At 29.9% G+C, this 19,253-nt stretch overlaps 2 protein-coding genes across 4 annotated transcripts; one reads left to right on the forward strand and one right to left on the reverse strand.

The window, feature by feature from the left end:
• Positions 1 to 276: 276 nt before the first annotated feature.
• LOC103861455 (cellulose synthase-like protein G3) lies at positions 277 to 9,008 on the forward strand. Of its 3 annotated transcripts, none has more exons than XM_009139161.3 (5): positions 277 to 1,331; positions 4,683 to 4,835; positions 6,187 to 6,315; positions 6,423 to 6,866; positions 8,008 to 9,008. In XM_009139161.3, exons 1-5 carry the CDS (start codon positions 738 to 740, stop codon positions 8,896 to 8,898), a joined length of 2,211 nt encoding a protein of 736 aa, XP_009137409.1. In that variant the 5' UTR covers positions 277 to 737; the 3' UTR covers positions 8,899 to 9,008. The 3 variants fall into 3 exon arrangements, with proteins under 3 accessions (XP_009137409.1, XP_033144433.1, XP_033144432.1); XM_033288542.1 differs by having other exon boundaries at positions 1,103 to 1,331; positions 4,654 to 4,835; XM_033288541.1 differs by lacking the exon at positions 277 to 1,331 and adding an exon at positions 2,776 to 3,211 and having other exon boundaries at positions 4,602 to 4,835.
• Positions 9,009 to 9,198: 190 nt separating this feature from the next.
• LOC108870377 (probable E3 ubiquitin-protein ligase RHA4A) lies at positions 9,199 to 14,649 on the reverse strand. The gene is made up of 3 exons (XM_018655855.2): positions 10,383 to 14,649; positions 10,142 to 10,227; positions 9,199 to 9,572 (listed from the first exon to the last, which is right to left on the reverse strand). The coding sequence occupies exons 1-3, from the start codon at positions 10,605 to 10,607 to the stop codon at positions 9,359 to 9,361; spliced, it is 525 nt and encodes a 174-aa protein (XP_018511371.2). The 5' UTR covers positions 10,608 to 14,649; the 3' UTR covers positions 9,199 to 9,358.
• Between the last annotated feature and the right edge of the window lie 4,604 nt (positions 14,650 to 19,253).

Here is a 19,253-nt window from a genome sequence, read left to right on the forward strand (position 1 = left end):
TTCAAAAAAAAATTAGGGGACTAAGGCTAATATGAAAACATGGCGGAACTGGACATAATACAACATCGCTAGGTAATGATAGCAAAGTGATATTGTTATCTATTGTTTGTATTATTCTTTCATCCTCGCTCTCGCCGAGATTGTGAATATTTTCTCCTTTGTGACATATCTTCACCGAATCATCCATGTGTTACTTTTTCCCTTTCTTTCAAAACTCACCAAATAATACCATTTAAAAAAGAATCCCGTCAATATACTCGATTATGAATCCAATCCATATGAATATACAGAAACTGTTATGAAAATCGATAATCATAGGCTTTGTAATCATTTTACAGACAAATAACCCTTTTGGAAATCATTTACTAAAAATATATACACCAAATTTTTTTAAAAATATATATAAACAACATTTAAAAATTTATTGGAGTATAGTTTATTAATCTAGCTATCAACTTAAACATTTCAATGCTTGAACTTTTTGAATCTCATTAGTTTTCTAATGGAGGGACTAAAAATATGTAAAAGTTGCATAGATAAGATCATTCATTTTATATTGTACTCTTCGTTAATTTACATATATTATTAAAATCTTAAAAGTGTTGTGTACAACACATACTCTTTCTTCATAGAACCTCGCCTATAAATAACAACAATATAATAGTGCTGAGCCTTGTTCTATATACCAATCTTCTCCAAAACTATTTGCGTCCATTAAAAAGAGAGATATTGAAACGATGGAGGCTCATGATAAAAGAAAACATTCGGTCGGCGGCACAACCCTCCACACGTGTCATCCGTGCCGGCGCGCCGTTCCATACAGAATATACGGCGTAATTCACACGTGTGGCATCTTAGCCCTCATGTACCATCATATTAACTCACTTCTCACAGCAGACACAACCCTAATAACATATCTTCTTCTCTTCTCCGATGTCATTCTCGCTTTCATGTGGGCCACCTCAGCTTCTCTTCGGTTTAACCCGGTTCATCGGTCCGAGTACCCTGAGATGTATGCAGCTAAACCGAAGCAGGACTTTCCGAAGTTGGATGTGTTTATATGCACGGCTGATCCGTACAAGGAGCCTCCCATGATGGTGGTCAACACTGCTTTATCTGCGATGGCCTACGATTATCCATCCGACAAGATCTCGGTCTATGTATCGGACGATGGAGGATCGTCTTTGACCTTGTTTGCTTTGATGGAAGCTGCCAAGTTCTCTAAGCGTTGGCTGCCCTATTGCAAAAATAACAATATTCAGGACCGATCTCCTGAAGTCTATTTTTCATCAAAATCACATACTTGGAACGACGAAGCTGATAATCTTAAGGTATGTATTATATCTTAAGCTGATAATCTTAAGGTATGCATTATATCAAAATCACATACTAGAATATTTTTATTTCTATTTCGAGAAGTGCATAGACGTATAGATCAACGTATTACGCTGCACTGATTGTTACACTTAGTGAATTAGTAATTTGAAATATATAATTTAATAATTTGAAAATTTGTGTAATTGTAAAATAAAGGAGAGTCATTGTTGTGCAACTTGTGATGAAGGGTCAATGCTTCACAACCTTATGAGTCCTTATCGTATCGACGATAATGTTTATGTTCCCAAGATTTTGGATAACTGTGACATCACCCTTATTCATTTATTAAATTTTTAACATTGATGGTTTCTTCTTTTTGCTAAACAACATTGATGATTCTCGTAAACTTTTTTGAAAAAGATGATTTCTCCTAAGAGCATCTCCAAAAAGAAACTCTATTTTAAAGTTTACAAAACTTTATATTTGAAGTTTTAATATGTTTTTCTCCAAAAGTAAAACTTCAAACCTAACTTCAAAATTATTTATATTTTACACTATGATCCTTATATTTGTCATAGTTGATGTAAATTCATAAAACTTCTATAAATAACTAATACATATATATAAATATTACAGAAATATTAATTAAAAAAAATCTTACACTAAAATATAAAATTATAAATAAAAATACATAATTAAATATTAAACTGCAAGCAAATATTACATTATTGCATAAAATTATTTCCATAATGCTCCCATATATGATCAACTAGTGCATTTCGAAGTAAGAAACGATTCTCTTTATTTTTTATTTGTAGATTACGAGCCAAAAATTGTTGAAACCGGATATCCTCATAATATGTCTGCTGATAGTTTGATATCATCAAACGAAAAAATCCTTGATCTTTTAAACGAAAGTACAACAAGCAGGGAAAAAATCATGAGATGATTGAATTACGACTGCAAAATGAAGCAAAAAAGTTAGCTTTTAAAGAAATAAAAGAGGAAAATAAAATATTGCTAAAAAATTAGCTTCTATCGATGATGTTAATATTCGTGAATACATTCGATCTGAATAAGAAAGAATCATACGAAAAATGCGTCAAGAGCAACAACAACAATCATCTTCGGTTACACAAAATTTGTTGAACAATATTTTGGAGATTTTGGAGGTTCCGGAGCAAATTTACCAGACTATTAGTGTTGCTATAATATTTAAATTTGAGTAATAATTATGTCTTCATGTGTCTTTTTAATAAGTTTTTATTATGGTTTTTGTAATATTTTTGTTGTTTAATTCTAGTTTTAAAATATTATAAACTTTGTTTTAATTTTTTTTTATTTAATTTCATGTATAAAACTTAAGTTTATATAACAAATTTGAAATATTTATGAGATATAAAAGTTTTAAGAATTAAAACAATAAACAAAAAAAATATTTAAGAATTATAAATATGATGTATAATTGTAAGGACCAAAATGCAAATAAAAAGATGAAACTTCAAATTTGAAGTTTTGAAAAGTGAAACTCTATATTTGGAGTTTCACTCTTCAAAACTTCAAATTTGAAGTTTTGAAGTTCCTTTTTGGAGAGCAAAAAACTCTATATTTGGAGTTATAGAGTTTCTTTTGGAAATGCTCTAAACGATAAGATTAAGAATAGCACTCGTAACCTAAATACTCTCTTCAAAACGATAAAACTTGCTAATATACTTTCTTTTAAAATATACGACTTCTACATATATGTAAGCATTATGAACCGATATGTAAGTATTATGAACCGATGATATGTACCTCTAACATAAAAGGACAGTGTATTAAACAATTCTAATGTTTCACAAGAAATAAATACTGATTGAGAAAATCATATGAGACAGTGAGACAAAATATTAAGTTATGGGTTTTTAGTAATTAAACCCCTCAACTAAAGATGAATCGTAAAAAAAACCCTCAACTAAAAATTTGTGAAATAAACCCTCAACTTTAGTTCCGTTAACATATGTTACCCTCCGTTTAAAAAACCGTGACGGAGGGTGACATATGTTAACGGTTTATAAGTTGAGGGTTTATAATGTTGAAAACTTAGTTGAGGGGTTTTTTTACGATTCAAAAATAGTTGAGGGGTTTTATCACTAAAAATCATTAAAGGATTTTTAAGTTATTTATTATTCATTTATACATTGTTTTAGATTGATTTGTAAGCCTTTAAAACTAATGTATATTATTAATACATTAATCTATTATAAAATTAATTTATACATTTTAAATTAATAATTTTCAACACGATTTACAACTTATTATAACTTCAAAATATTAAATTATTTGATATTTGGCAATAGTGATATAAAAAAATTGTGTGTTTATATCGTCATTTTCAAATATCAAATAATTGAAAGTTTCTAAGTTATATTAAATCTTAAGTAGTGTTGAGGATAATTCATCCATGAAGTCAATCTTTCTATTTGGAGTATGACTTACTTTTTCTTATTTTCATGATTTTCGTCATCAGACTCATACTTTCCTATTTTCCTATATTGTTCTTGATTTATTGTATTACTTTATGTTTCAAATATATTATTGATCAAGAAAATAAAAATATAATGTAGTTATTCAGAAATCAATGAGAATAAAAATAATCATGCATTATTTTGGAGGGGGGAGAAGTATGAACCGGATGACAAAAATCATGAAAAAAAGAAAAAATGCGTCATACGCTAAATAGAAAGATTGACTTCATAGATGAATTATCTCGACACTATTTAAGACTTAATATAACTTAGAAACTTTCAATTATTTCATATTTGACAATGACGATATAAACACACAAATTTTTTTATATCACTATTTCCAAATATCAAATAATTTAATATTTCAAAGTTATAATAAGTTGTAAGTAGTGTTAAAAATTATTAATTTAAGATGTATAAATTAATATACAAATATATTAATGTATTAAAATTTATAAATTAGTTTTAAAGGCTTATAAATCTTAAAACAATGTATAAATGATGATAAATAATTTAATAATATTTAATGACTTTTAGTGATAAAACCCCTCAACTAAAGATGAATCGTGAAAAAAACCCTCAACTAAAAATCCAGTGAAATAAACCCTCAACTTATAAACCGTTAACATATGTCACCCTCCGTCACGGTTTTTTAAACGGAGGGTAACATATGTTAACGGAACTAAAGTTGAGGGTTTATTTCACAGGATTTTTAGTTGAGGGTTTTTTTTACGATTCATCTTTAGTTGAGGGGTTTAATTACTAAAAACCCTTAAGTTATATACTAACAAACAGGTATGTGGAATCATTATCGTATACTAACAAACAGGTACATGTAATTATCGTGTGGTGGAGCAGATGATGTACGAAGATATGAAGAGCAGAGCAGAACATGTGGTTGATACTGGTAAGGTTGAGACTGAGTATATCACATGCGATCAATTTCGTGGGGTATTTGATTTGTGGACCCAAAAATTCACTCGTCGTCAAGAACATCCCACCATTATTCAGGTATTTAAATTATCAATAGTTTAGAAAAATCAACGCTCATTAGTCATTACTATATATGATTAATAATTTGCTATATGGTATTAATTTGCTTATAGAAATTCTCAAAAACAGCACATCCACTATATATTATTTGAGAAGCATTGCAACATTTTTTTGTAGCCACGTGTCATCACTAGAATGATTCTTAGAATCCTTAGAGAAATAAGTTGGTCCATCTAAATATATAATAAGCTTTTTATTAAACCACAATAAATACGTTATTAATGTGCTTTATTATTTCCTTAAATAAGATTACGTAATTACCTAATGTGGCTAAAATATATATGACAATTAATGATTTTGAATAATAAAGATTTGATAAAAATAAGTGTGTATTATAATTATATTTGTTTAATTTTAACCTATTAAAATAAATTAAACAATCATAGTAACCATACAATAAAAATTAAAAAAATATTTATATATAATATTTTGAATTTTAAAAAACGAGTATAAATAACTAAAACTGTTAAAAGTTTCACCTTCTAATTTTGTGATATATGACTTAAAACTTTTGTTATGACATGATACAAATAATTAAAAAATAATATAAGTTGAAAGTTTCATTTAATAAGTATCAAAAATAAAAGATATATAAGTATATGTATCATTTTAAATTAAACTATATACCATATAAAAAATACATAAATATCTTAATTTTGAAATTTACTTTCAACATTTTTTATGACATGATACAAACAATTAAAAAATAATATAAGTTGAAAGTCTCATTTAATAAGTATCAAAAATAAAAGATATATAAATATATGTATCATTTTAAATTAAACTATATATCATATAAAAAATACATAAATATCTTAATTTTGAAATTTACTTTTAACATTTTTTTGATAAAAAAATTGGAAAAATATTGACAACTTAATTTTTTTAAATATTATAAATTACTTAAACCATTAATTCCACAGTGAAAAGTTTGTTATAACTAATTTAGACTTTTTTCTATAAAGATACAAATGATAATAAAAAATATGAACAAAAAACATCATCTAATTAATATTAATATTAAAATATACCATATATAGTACTATCATTTAAATTTAATTATATATCATATCAAATAGAAAAAAAAATTCGATTTATAAAATTTATTTATATGTTTGCACCAATTTAATTATATAAGTAGTAGATAATGACTTTTTTATTCGATATATATATTTATTATTTCATAATATGTTATAAACATATAATATATAAAATAATTTATATATATAATATTTATTCCGCGCAAGGCGCGGATCTTAACCTAGTTCTTTACATATAACAAATCTACATTTAATTAATCTGAGAGCAGGTGTTGCAAAATAGCGAGACAGACATGGACGATTCCGGAAAATTTATAATGCCAAACCTAATATATGTGTCAAGAGAGAAGAGTAAAGTTTCACCACATCATTTCAAAGCCGGTGCTCTTAATACCTTGGTATCACCTAACCCTACCTTTTAACTGGTTTCAATTTGGTTTAGCTAGCTAGCTAGTAGCATTTTGGTTTAATTCTAGTTAAATCAATGTTTTGTTTTTCATTGTAGCTACGAGTGTCTGGGGTGATGACAAATTCGCCGGTCATTCTAACACTAGACTGTGACATGTACTCGAACGATCCTACAACCCCGGTTCGTGCCTTGTGCTATCTAACTGACCCTAAAATCAAATCCGGTTTAGGTTTCGTGCAGTTTCCTCAAAAGTTTCAAGGAGTAAGCAAGAATGATATCTATGCATGCGAGTACAAACGTCTCTTCGACATCAATATGATTGGGTTTGATGGGCTTATGGGACCAAATCACGTGGGAACTGGCTGTTTCTTCAACCGACGGGTTTTCTATGGGCCTCCATCTAATATGATTTCGGCCGAGATAGATGAACTTAACCCTAATCGGATTGCGGATAAATCCATCGAGGCGAAAGATGTTTTGGAATTGGCACATAATGTTGCAGGATGCAGCTACGAGTACAATACCAATTGGGGATCCAAGGTAAGGTCAAATCACCACTCACATATTAGATTGACCTTATCTTATATTCCATTTGTTATAAAAATAATTAGTCGTCAAAACGTGCAAATAGTGTTTTTTATTCTAATTGTTTAACGTGTTTATGCACTATAAAAACTACCTAATAAGAACATTCTTAGATTTTCTTAACATCACTTTCTTAGATAAATGTAGTTAATAGTTTTGACCAAAAAAAATGTAGTTAATAGTAATTCCTGATTCATATGAACATAGATATCATACTCTTTTCATAATAGATTGCCTAAGATCGATGGGTCTTTTAAAGAAAACTAGATCTGAACCCGCACGTCCGTGCAGATATATATTTATGTTTTTAAATAATATTTAAAATATAAAATAAGTTACAAAGATATATATTTATTATCAATTTTTATGTATATAATATTATTTTGAAAATGTAATATTTGTTGAAATTTGGTTTTGATTTAATTGTACAAATCATACATTAATGTAATATTTTGTTTATTTGTTTAAAAGTGCAACATCATATTAATAGTTTAATTTTAAACAATAGTTTTATATGCATTAATACAAATTTTATTAATTTTTTTGTTTAAAAATTTTGATTCTCGAAATTTTTGTATGTGACTAAATTAAATTATTTTATATTATATTTCAAAAATATATTTTATTTAATATATTATTGTTTCATATTTTTACTACAAAAATCAAACATAAAATGCTACAACTAATAAAATATTATTTATTTTGTTTCATGTAAAAATTAATTTAATAATCTTAAAAAGAATTGGACTATACTATTTAATTTCAAAACTAATTACTCAAATATATATAATATGGTCTAAATTATATATGATAAATAATCAAGAGATGATTAATAGAAATATATTTGTCCTTTCTTAGGAATGTTATTGTTAAGATGTATATTGTTTTTGTTAGAAAAATATCATATATGAATAAATTTAGGATGTTTAGTTAAGTTTCTAATGAATTGTCTAACATAGACTTTTGTATGGTAGATAAAAAATAAGATCATAAATTAATAGATTAGATATTATAGTTGTCTCTTGACATTTGTAATATCTTTAATTTCTAATTTGTTATACTATTTAAGATCAACTTATCATTTAAAACAATGCAGATGGGATTTAGATATGGATCTTTAGTAGAAGACTACTATACTGGGTATATGCTCCACTGTGAAGGATGGAGATCGGTCTTTTGCAGTCCCAAAAGAGCAGCATTTTGTGGCGATGTCCCTAAAAGTTTAATTGATGTAGTAAGCCAACAAAAAAGATGGGCCATTGGACTTCTTGACGTTTCCATCTCAAGATATAGTCCTCTTACCTATGGAGTCAAATCAATGGGCTTATTAGTGGGTGTCGGCTATTGTCAATATGCATTTTGGGCGTTCTGGTCAATACCTCTCATCGTATATGGGGTATTGCCCCAACTTGCCCTCCTTTATGGGGTTAGCGTCTTTCCCAAGTCATCAGATCCATGGTTTTGGCTCTACATCTTTCTGTTCCTTGGTGCTTATGGGCAAGATCTACTAGACTTCGTATTAGAAGGAGGAACTTATCGCGGATGGTGGAACGATCAAAGAATGTGGATGATAAGAGGATTCACTTCATTTTTCTTTGGCTCCATAGAGTTCATTCTTAAAACCCTAAACCTCTCCACACATGGATTCAACCTCACCAGCAAAGCCAATGAAGATGATGAACAGGGCAAGAGATATGAGAAAGAGATCTTTGATTTTGGGCCCTCTTCGTCCATGTTCTTGCCCTTGACTGCGGCCGCGATCTTAAACCTCTTTGCCTTTGTTTGGGGGATTTATGGCCTTTTCATTTGGGGAGAAAGACTTGTTCTTGAGTTGATATTGGTGAGTTTTGCGGCGGTGAATTGCTTGCCAGTTTATGAAGCTATGATGTTGAGAAAAGATGCCGGAAAATTACCAAAAAGGGTAAGTGTATTAGCTGGGATCCTCACATTTGCTCTGATTCTATCAGGTTACTTCTTCCTCGAGTAACTGCGTGAATTAGCATTATGTACTTACATTACAATAACGTTATGTTTGGAATGTGGTAAACTAGAAGCATGAAATAATAATATGATGAAATTCCTATCTTTCACTTGTCATAGAGCATTCATTTTGGAAGATAAAAAAATCAGACCTATTAGCTTTTACATCTTTTTGTTCCTCGGTGCATATGTGCAATATCTATTAGACTTCGCATTAGAAGGATGAACTTGTCGTGGCTGCTGGTGGAATGATCAAATGATGTGGTTGATTAGAGGAGTCTACTTATTCATCTTTGGCTTCATAGAGTTGACTTTTAAAACTTTAAACCTTTTCTATCTATGTAACCAATATGTAATGTGATGGTATACATGTTCATCTCTTGAACAACAAAATTAAGATTTACATTTTGTATTTGATCTATTGACTAACAAAACTTGTAACTGCTTATTTCTTCGGGGTTAATAAGTCAAACCGGTGACGTTTCAAGAGAATCTGGTTGGTTGTTGTCGTCGTCGACAGAGGTTTTGGTCGAAGAGATTAAGACAGAGGAACGACAGAGAGGGCAAGTGGTGTGAGAATAAAGCCAAAGGTGAATACAATCGAGATGAAATATGTGTTTGCATGAAGGCATTTCCACCAACTCTTCCTTCAACTCGAATTCTCCCAAACATACGCAACATCTGCACCAGTTTTCATTAAACCAATCAAACTTTCCATCCACCAAAACAAACAATGATAATATTAAACACAAGGACTTGAAAAAAGATAATATATTCACACTTGAGGACAAAAATCTTAATAAAGGTATATAATCTTGATTTTTTTGGTCTTATCTGGAATTTAAACTTTCCATCTTTACTTTTAATATTCCTTAGCTCTAAGCAACGGCCTAAAAACACTTATGAGCAAAGAGCATCTGAACTCGTATATTTCAACTTTCAAGAGGATCATTCTTAGACATCACTTTGATTTGTGTATCAACACTATTAACATAATTTATCTAGAAGAATCTTAACAATTAGAGGTCATGCTCATAAAAATTCACAAATGGTAAAGAGTAAATTTGCCAACAGATTTGATCAATTCATTCTGAACATCATGACGATGAGACTATCTTAAAGGTGTTTATTTTAGAAGTAAAATTTTGAATAAAATGGTTTTTTTTTCTTATGTGGGGATAAGTTTTTCTAAAAAGAAAAACTCTTTGCAGAAATTTCATCAATATTTGTATGAAAGAAGAGTAACTTACAGAGAATCTCTTGTTCCTAATTCCTCATTGAACAAAACCACATGAAGCTTTCCTTTCAGCTCTACTTTCACATCTAACAAACAAACCTGCAATATAAAACACAATCAATCTCAACACTGTTCTTCATTTAACTTATTAGCACATAAATACCCTTTAGTAACCTCACATCAACAAGACCATAGCTCTATTATTTCTTGATGTAAATAATTCAGTACTTCTGTAGAGACATTGTGACACTTACCGAGGGGAGATGAGGAGAAGCCTGGTGGCTCGAGGAAACAGGAAGAGTCATTGGAGAAGGTGGGGAGAGAGAAGAGGCTCTTCTCTTAAGGTAAAAAAGATAGAACAAGAGGAAGAGAATGATGGAGAATAAGATGGGAATGGAGAAGATGAAGGCTTGGTAAAGTTTGAGTTGAATTGCTTGTGGGTATAGGTGAGGTGAGATTGGTGATTGAGGATCAATCATAACTTTTAGTTTCTAGAAATCAAACTCAACAGATAAAAAAAAGCAAATGAGAAATGAGAGTTATGATGGAAGCTGAGGAGGCATAAGAGGAGCTATGGTATATATATATCATGTGTATGCGTGTATCTACCCAAAAGCAGGTAACTGTGCAACCATATTGGATTTGGACTGGGATTCTCTTCTGATATAAAGTGTTTAAATTTGTTTTCTTTTCTTGTAAAATGTATACTATGGTAGCATGTTTATATATCATGTAGCAACCTTTTTAATTATAGATTACAAATTTCAATTCAACATATATATTCATGAACAAGGGTGAGTTATGATGACTTAAGAAACTTATACTGTACACATATCACATGTGATGTGAATACATAATTATGCACATCATCAGGAAGTGGAAGTGGTTGAAAGAAAGAGCCTTTTGGGTTATATAAAATACAAGGGTATATATTCCTTATGGTTCTTTAAATATAATCAAAAGGAAACAAGTGAGTAAGCAGGTGATGAGGTTCCACTAAACAAGATGAATAGAAACTTTATAATGCTTAAGGATTATATTCAAGTGTCTCTATAACATGGGACCTATATAATTATAACCTATCATTTCATTTCCTGCTGACTCATTTTGGTTATTAGATTATTTGAAACTTCATAAGCAACAATCATAGGTTTTCTATATCAAAATCCAGAATTTGTAGTGACTAAGTCTATGCAATCAGTAAGAATCGATCACCAAGTGTGATTGGATATTTCTAGATATTTTTAGAGTAAATAGGAGAAAAATAAATAGGTGGAAAAGAGAAGAAAAATAAGGGTGTGACTGAAAGGTCAAGTTAGAGTAAATATCTGAGAGTAAAATATTTTTCAGCTGTGTTACGCTTTTCTATAGCCAGTCAGGTGAAAAGTGAAAGAAAATGTTTTACTCTCGGTTGCGCTAAAGTTGTTTGTCTTTTAGGAGGTCTATTGGAAATAGAATTTGTGTGGAGTTTAAAAATTTTAAGAGTTAATAGATTTTTAAAAGTTAAGTAGATTTGATGAATTCTTACCCAATGTATTGTATAAATTGTCATTGATTATTATAGATTTTCATATATACTTTTCTTTCCAAACTTATCTTTCTATTATTATTATTTTTTAAATTCTTTCATAAAATAGAACTATTTGAAAATTAAATAAAATTTTTGGTTTTTTAATATTTTGACATCTTGATTTGTCTTGTTTGATTTTTGTTTTTAAGTTTTTAAGATCAACCTTTGAATTTTCTCATGATTTTATTTTAATATCAAATAGTTATATTTCATGAAAGATTTTTTTTAAAAAAATGTTATTATTAATAATTTATTTTATCTTTAGTTTTTTTTTACAATTATCTTTCACTTGACAATAAAAATGTAAAAAAATCTTGTTGTGTTTGTGTATTTGTGTTTTTATGTTTTAATATATTTACCATGTGAAATCCAGCGCAACAACTTTTTGTTATTATTTACTCTAATTTACATTTTTCTTTTTTACTCTGTTACTCCATTTTACTCCGTCTTTTTTACTTCATTGAGTTACCAATCACAACCTAAAAGTGAGAAAGAGAAGAAATTGGAGTAAATATGTTTACTCTTATATGTGAGAGAGTAAAGTTGTAAGTACATTTTACTCTATCTGAATAGTAACTAGAGGAAAAGATATAAATACTGTTTTTACTTGATTGGCAAACTTGTAGAGTAATTAGGAGTAAAATGTTTTCCACCTAATTTTTTTTACTCTATAAGTGCTTTACAGTCATAACCTAAAACCACAGTAGTACAATCACTTTGTTACTTTTTTTTTGGACAACTACTTTGTTACAAACCACAGTAGTAAAATCACTTTGTTACTATGTACATTTTTTTGTCACTTTGTTTCTATGTATTCTTCTTTTTACTTTCGGAAAGTGGTGATTACTTAAATTAAAAGTCTCTTCACTTGGATTAGGACAAGATTCTGTACCCAAATCTAAGAATTTTCAGTTACTTATTAAAAAAAAAACAATAAGATTCGAAACAAGTCGACAACCTACCAATATTTGTAGATTACCAAGATTATATGATTTTAACTTTAGCAAGAATATCATGTAACCTTTTCACATTTCATCCAAAAGAACAGGATGTCCTAGTGAACTAAAACATAAATCAACAGTAAATACCTGTTAATTTCATGGAAAACAGATAATAATGTGATTATACTTTTGGAACAATACCTGCAAAAGCAGAAGAGTTTTTTTTTATATCATTTTAATGACTTTTAATGACTTACACATAAACTTTGGTCGCTTTTTCCCCTTTTTCTTTAGTGATAGACAGCTTGTTGTTTTTTCACGTTGTTTATGGACAACTTGACCCTTTTCTCACTTGCATGTTTTATTAGGGCATTTATTTTGCCCTATATTGTTCACATGTTTTATCGAATTAGCTAAAAGCCTAAAACTTCTCATATCATTCAAATATAATATCTGGTGTGGAAAAAAAATATCTAAGCACACAGAGACTAAGATAAGCTTACTATGGATATAATCATAAGGATTTCTTTAATCTCGCTAGATTACATGGACAAAACTATACATATTTTTTGTAATATTGGTGGTAGTGGATCCTGAGGGGTGACCTCCCTCTCTCATAGTGGGAATTCTGAAAAAGGTATCACTAACTTAGATTCTAAATAGATGAGTTAAGGGATTATAAAATTACTTTATTAAACTTTTTCTAAAATACAAAATATATATTAAAAACAACTGAACTTTTCAAATGGTTGTAAAGATATTGGTAGGAGCAGACACAGGCTGGCTTTTAAGGTTACAGTTGTGTTCTTGTTTACGATTGCTAGCTAAAGCACTCTAGTCTTCTATTTCACTAAAATACAAGTTATTTATAAAGAGCAACAAACTTTGGTCTCTACTCTAATTTGGATTAGATCAGTATCACACATATTATTACACCCTAAGTATTCATAAGAACTACATAAATTTAATCCTATTTGTTTGTATTTTACAGAATTTTCTCCAGATTTGTACACAAAAATAGGCCTGCTAAGCAAATTCAAACAATTCGAAGAAATTCCTAGTCACTAAATATTCAACTTCTGACTGACAATCAATAGTTTGTTAAGTTTACCATTTTATGTGAAAATTTGATGTTGATGGTTGCTTAAATTCGAGGTCGGAATTTGGAGGTTGGTGCAGATGTGTCTTCGAGCCATCATTTGCGCCAGCAAATTAGCTTTCACGCACCATAAACTGTAACTCTAGAATAATAAATGAAAAGCTGGTCTGTACGACCTCTAAAGAACCTGTGATGGCTGTGTCAATGACATTTTCTGATCTCTGGATGCTGTTATCGAACAAACATAAGCCAATGGATGTGATTAATATATGCTTCTAGGTGGAGCCAAGTCAAATTGATAAGTCGGTTTGATATATAATTTTTAACCAAAAGAGATATAACTTCTGATCAAGAGATGAGGCAGTAACTCAATGACTTACAGACAGTTGTATATCAGCCTTTAAATACATTGTACTTTAGATTCTATCAAGCTTTTCTGTGTACACCAATACAATTCCGTATACCCACCTATTGATGAAACAGACTTCATTCAGTGACTTTTGCTGGTATAAGATTCTGATGATGCTTTTGTTGAGGACAATGACATTTGCGGCTTCTTATCAGAACATGTTCCCTGCCATGGTCGGTCTCTGAAGAATGAAAAGTATCTAACTAACTGCAAAGAGAAAATAGGGTTTCAACGTTTGTTTTCCAGAGAGGTCTCTACATCAATAGTATAAAGAAGATATATACTGAGAACACTGAATCACAGTCAAATAAAAGCGTATTTGTTAACTCTCCACACGGCTTTTTCTGCACGTAAATGTTAAATATAATAGACCAAACGGTGGGCTGAAGAGGAGATAAATAAATATAATACAGCCTAATGAATAATTTAATTGACCCGTTCTGTGATGAGAATGGGCTAAGTCAAGGCTAAATATGATGTAAGGGCATCCCCATTGAGAGTTTAACGAGGAGTTCACACGGTTTTCGAAAAAAAAATATTAAAATAAGTAAAAGAGGTGAACCTGTCTCTTGCAAGTTCACTGCACTGAATCCGGATCAACATTGTAGCACGGGTCCCACAGTGCGTGGCGGCTCGCGATTGGTCCGATTAATTTTTTTTTTTTTTTTTAAACAAAATTCAAACAAAAAAAAAAAATAATAAAAAAATGCTTTGTGAACCCCTCCCATGGGGTTCACTGATGTACATGGCCTAATGGTTTGCACGAAATGTAAACTAGCAAGGTAGAGCTACAAAGTGACTATTATGTAAAACAATTGGCTGGAGTTCCATTTTTTTGTGGAAGTAGGTATAGTAATCATAACGATCCATCTGTATGACTAACGATTCATAGATGCATTTTAAGTACTCAGTAGCAAGTAGTCTAATTACTAACGGTTGCAAAGTGAACCAATCTCACAGTGTGCTATATTATGTATGAGGCCAAAATATTCTGGACTAGTTAAAAAAGTTTCAGCCACAAGTGGAAGATACAGCCTTGTGTAAGTCACTATCTCAAAGGATAAATGCAGAAACAAATTAAAAAAGGGGGATAAGGAAGCATGCGCACAAGATAAGAGCAATTCTTTCTTTTTGAGTACTGAATTCTTTCTTAAAGAGATGCTCCGTACACTTGAGAGCAATTCTTTCTTTTTGAGTACTGAATTTGTAGAAAAGGACACACATGAGAAGCCCTGAAGTGCTCGCTTTATCACTTTTCACATAGCCAATACAATAATAACTACTCAAGAATTCTTCATAGCACGTTCGAGATAAGAAGAGACAAATAGTTATAGTTTTCACCAAACCAATGGCATTACAAACTCAATTCATCTAACCTCCAATCATTTTTTCTGAGTTGGACTCGGACTTTATGCCGGAAATGTATTCACCAAGATAAGACTAGACTAGATAAGTTAAAAAAAATAAGATAATAATAGATAGACCCCTCTTTTGCTACAAACAAAATGCAAAGATCAATAATAGCATAGAAATGGTGATGAATCAATTAGATTGTACAGAAAAACTCAAGTCTATTCATTTTTCAGGATCCATATCACAAGCTCCATATATATATATATATATGCTTTAAAGTCAGATTCAATGCGCACAAGCTCACATGTAACTATGAATCACTTATTGTTTTTTTACCTAACCATTTGAAAACCAGTTCGGGATAAATCTCTACGAGATTTCATTCAGAGATATAAGCACACAATAAAATCCCACAAAGCTGTGACAAAAAAAAAAAAATCCCACAAAGATCTCTAGCTAGTTCTACTGAAAGCGCGTGCCTCATCTAATATCTTCTTCTTCGGAAACAAGCTGAAGAATGAGATTTTTTTTTTGTAACTGAAATATGATTGTTCCGTCATTTCTTTATATCTTCGGAAACACTGCGAATCAATGTCACAACAAGTGGAAGACCACCTTCTCTTCTTCTCCGCCATTATTTCTTCTTTCCGCGTCCCTTAAGTTAGATAAGAACCGAAAAAGGTGGTCATTTTGAAATTTCGAAAATGGGCCGCCAAAACTTCAGTTCGGATTGATGATGGCCCAAGAAGAAGACTGATGGACAAAAATACATCTTTTTCACAAGTATTATCAAGACGAGCATCAATGAATTGTGCTCTAATCAGGTGAAATGTTGAGGTCTTTTGTGAATTTACTATTCACTCAGTTTCAATTAAATATTTTTTAGCCAAAAAATTGTTTCATCTTTAAAATATATTATTTTCAATGCAATAAGTATTTTTTTAGAAATTTGTTCCAATATATATATAAGAGAATTAAATAACATGCATTTATTACAAAATACTACACATTAGGAGAAATTTCATTTTTATTTTATATTTTATAGAAAGTATAGAAATATATTATAAATGGTCCGTTTATTGTAATACGACGATGCAATCATGTCAGAATATGTGCTTGATTTGTTAACACTAGGAGTGCACAAAAACCCTGAATCGAACCGAGTCAAACCGAACCAACCAAATCGAAACCGATTCAAACTGAACCGAAGTCTATTTCAAACCACACAGTTGAATATTTCTCCAACCCGAATGGTTCGGTTCGGTTTAAAACCGAACCAAAATGAGAAACTGGAGTGTTTTTGTAATTATTTAAATTAAAAATATTAGTAATATCAATATACTAAAATTCTAATACCAAACCACGTATCTTCCACTTTTCATTCATTAACATATATTCTTCTAACCGAATATTTAATCATTAAAATATTTGATTTAAAATAAATAGAAAAATCGGTATTTTCATATTCTTATATATGTAAACGTGGATGTTAAATTTAAACCTAAAACCTAAAAAAAAATTTATCAAAAAACAAAAGTTTTTCTCCACAGCGTCACATGGAAGATGATTCATTGTAGCATTTAAATAATAATATAACAGACATTGATGATTCATTGCATGCTTTTTAGTGATGTTGGTTTTTTTATAGTAAACTTTCATTTGTTTTCATTCTTATATACTTTTTTGTGACTTTTAAAGGTTTTTATTTCAGTTTTATATTGAATTTAGTTTACATAGTTTATGTTTAGATAATTTATGTTTTAAAATATAATTTCTCTTAAAAAATTAAACTAAGAAAAACCTAATTAAACTGATCCAAATTAAAAATAAACCCAACCAAACCAAATACAAATCGAACCAAATATAAACCAAACCGAACACAAACCGAACTAACTATGGTGTATTTTAATTGAAAAAAATACTAGAACCGAACTAACTATGGAGTATTTTAGTTGAAAAAAATACTAGAACCGAACTAACCAAACCGAACCGAGAAAATAAACGAAGTGTCTACCCCTAGTTATCACACTTCTTATTTAACGTTTAATAAAAGTCTCTCAGTCATGTAAATACTCGCTAAAAGTTTTAATTGATTTTACTCCAAATTGCCGATAGCTTGGTCAGTTTCTTCAGGTAATTTGCTATTGCTATTGACGGATACCAGTTGACCCCGTTATCTTGGAAATGTAGGCTAAGTTGACATTTTATAGATTTATCATTTAAGTTTTGGGTCAACTATATCATTTAATATGGGTTTACCTCTTCTCCTTCTTTCAATATTTTAATTTTATTTAATTATATATTCATGTTTGACCAAAAAAATTATATATTCATGCTATTTAGTTGTTCATTTTCATTAATAGGCTGACGAATATTCACAGATGTGATTCACATAATTATGGTTCTTGCGGTGTCCATAGCTCTTCTTAGACAATTTCCACATGAATCACTAATTTCTTACTTAGAAAATGTGATGTCTGTTTTTTTACAACATGAATCATATTATTTTAATTCCATATGATATCATCAAAGCTTGGTAGTGTTGTAATAAAAAAATCGTTTTAAAAGAAGTGTAATTAAGTGTATACAGTATATTGCTCTTTGACGTCGTCAAAACACTGAATAAAGTAATTACACTGGCAACAAAACAACAAATTATCTCACTGTACCTTTTGTAATTAATATATAGCCGACCATCCATAATGATTATTCTTAAAATGTTAATTCTTATTTAAGTGACACCACTGTTTGTTGTTTATAAGGTTTAGTTGGACTGCACAAAGAAAGTCTAGCTAGTTGAACTAATATACTTTCCCTCTATATTTGAATGATTAAGGTTTCTCACATATATTAAAAATTTACATTTTTATTATTATTTTTTGGTCTTATCAATAATGTTCTACCACTTATAATTTTACATTTTAATTTATTTTTATTTTAAAAGACAAATGCATTAGTTATATTGTTAAACATTAATCTTTTGTATACAAAAAAAACTGTTAGAACATTAGTTATTTATATACGGAAGGATTATATGGGAATTGAAAATGTTTCAGGGAAATTGTTAATCTATAAGTCATGCAATGGAATCAAACCCCCTTTTTTTTTTGAAAAAGAGGAATCAAACTTTTTCGTTTTAAAGTAGTCGGTTAGTCCATCAAATACCGCAAATTTAGTTAGGTCAATCTAAATTCACATGTCTTGTATAACCATTTATTATACGAGTTAGTTTGAGGGCGTACATGTACATGTTGATGTAAAATCGGCATAAATATCATGTTCTGGCAATAGTGAAAGCTGAGAAGAATGTTGAACGGAAATCAAGGAGGATCTAGGGTTAAATGTCTTATAAGATCCAGCATTTCATGTAAAATCAGCATAAATATTATGATACAACAATAGTGTATATTATTTATTGTGTACTGTTTTTGGACTTGGTGTGTTCAAATTTAAGTCGTGGGTTGATTGAGTGGCGTTGGGCTCTCTATACATACAGTTTTAGGCTTTAGCCACCAAAACCTGTCTATAACCCTGATATGTGTTTATAGTCGGACGACTTAGACCCCAGTCGGCAAGTTTGTGACCTTCTTTTATGAGTTATCCATTCAAAGACTCTGCATATGTCATACTTTTTGAAAGAAATCGAGACAATAATTAGCGGATCATGCGATGGATCTCACATAACTTCCCGACCACTATTTTTGGATAACTTATAAACGCCAAAGAGAATGGTGAGGGTGACATTACTATTCT

The sequence above is a fragment of the Brassica rapa genome, chromosome A03 (genome assembly GCF_000309985.2).
Source record: "Brassica rapa cultivar Chiifu-401-42 chromosome A03, CAAS_Brap_v3.01, whole genome shotgun sequence".
NCBI lineage: Eukaryota > Viridiplantae > Streptophyta > Magnoliopsida > Brassicales > Brassicaceae > Brassica > Brassica rapa.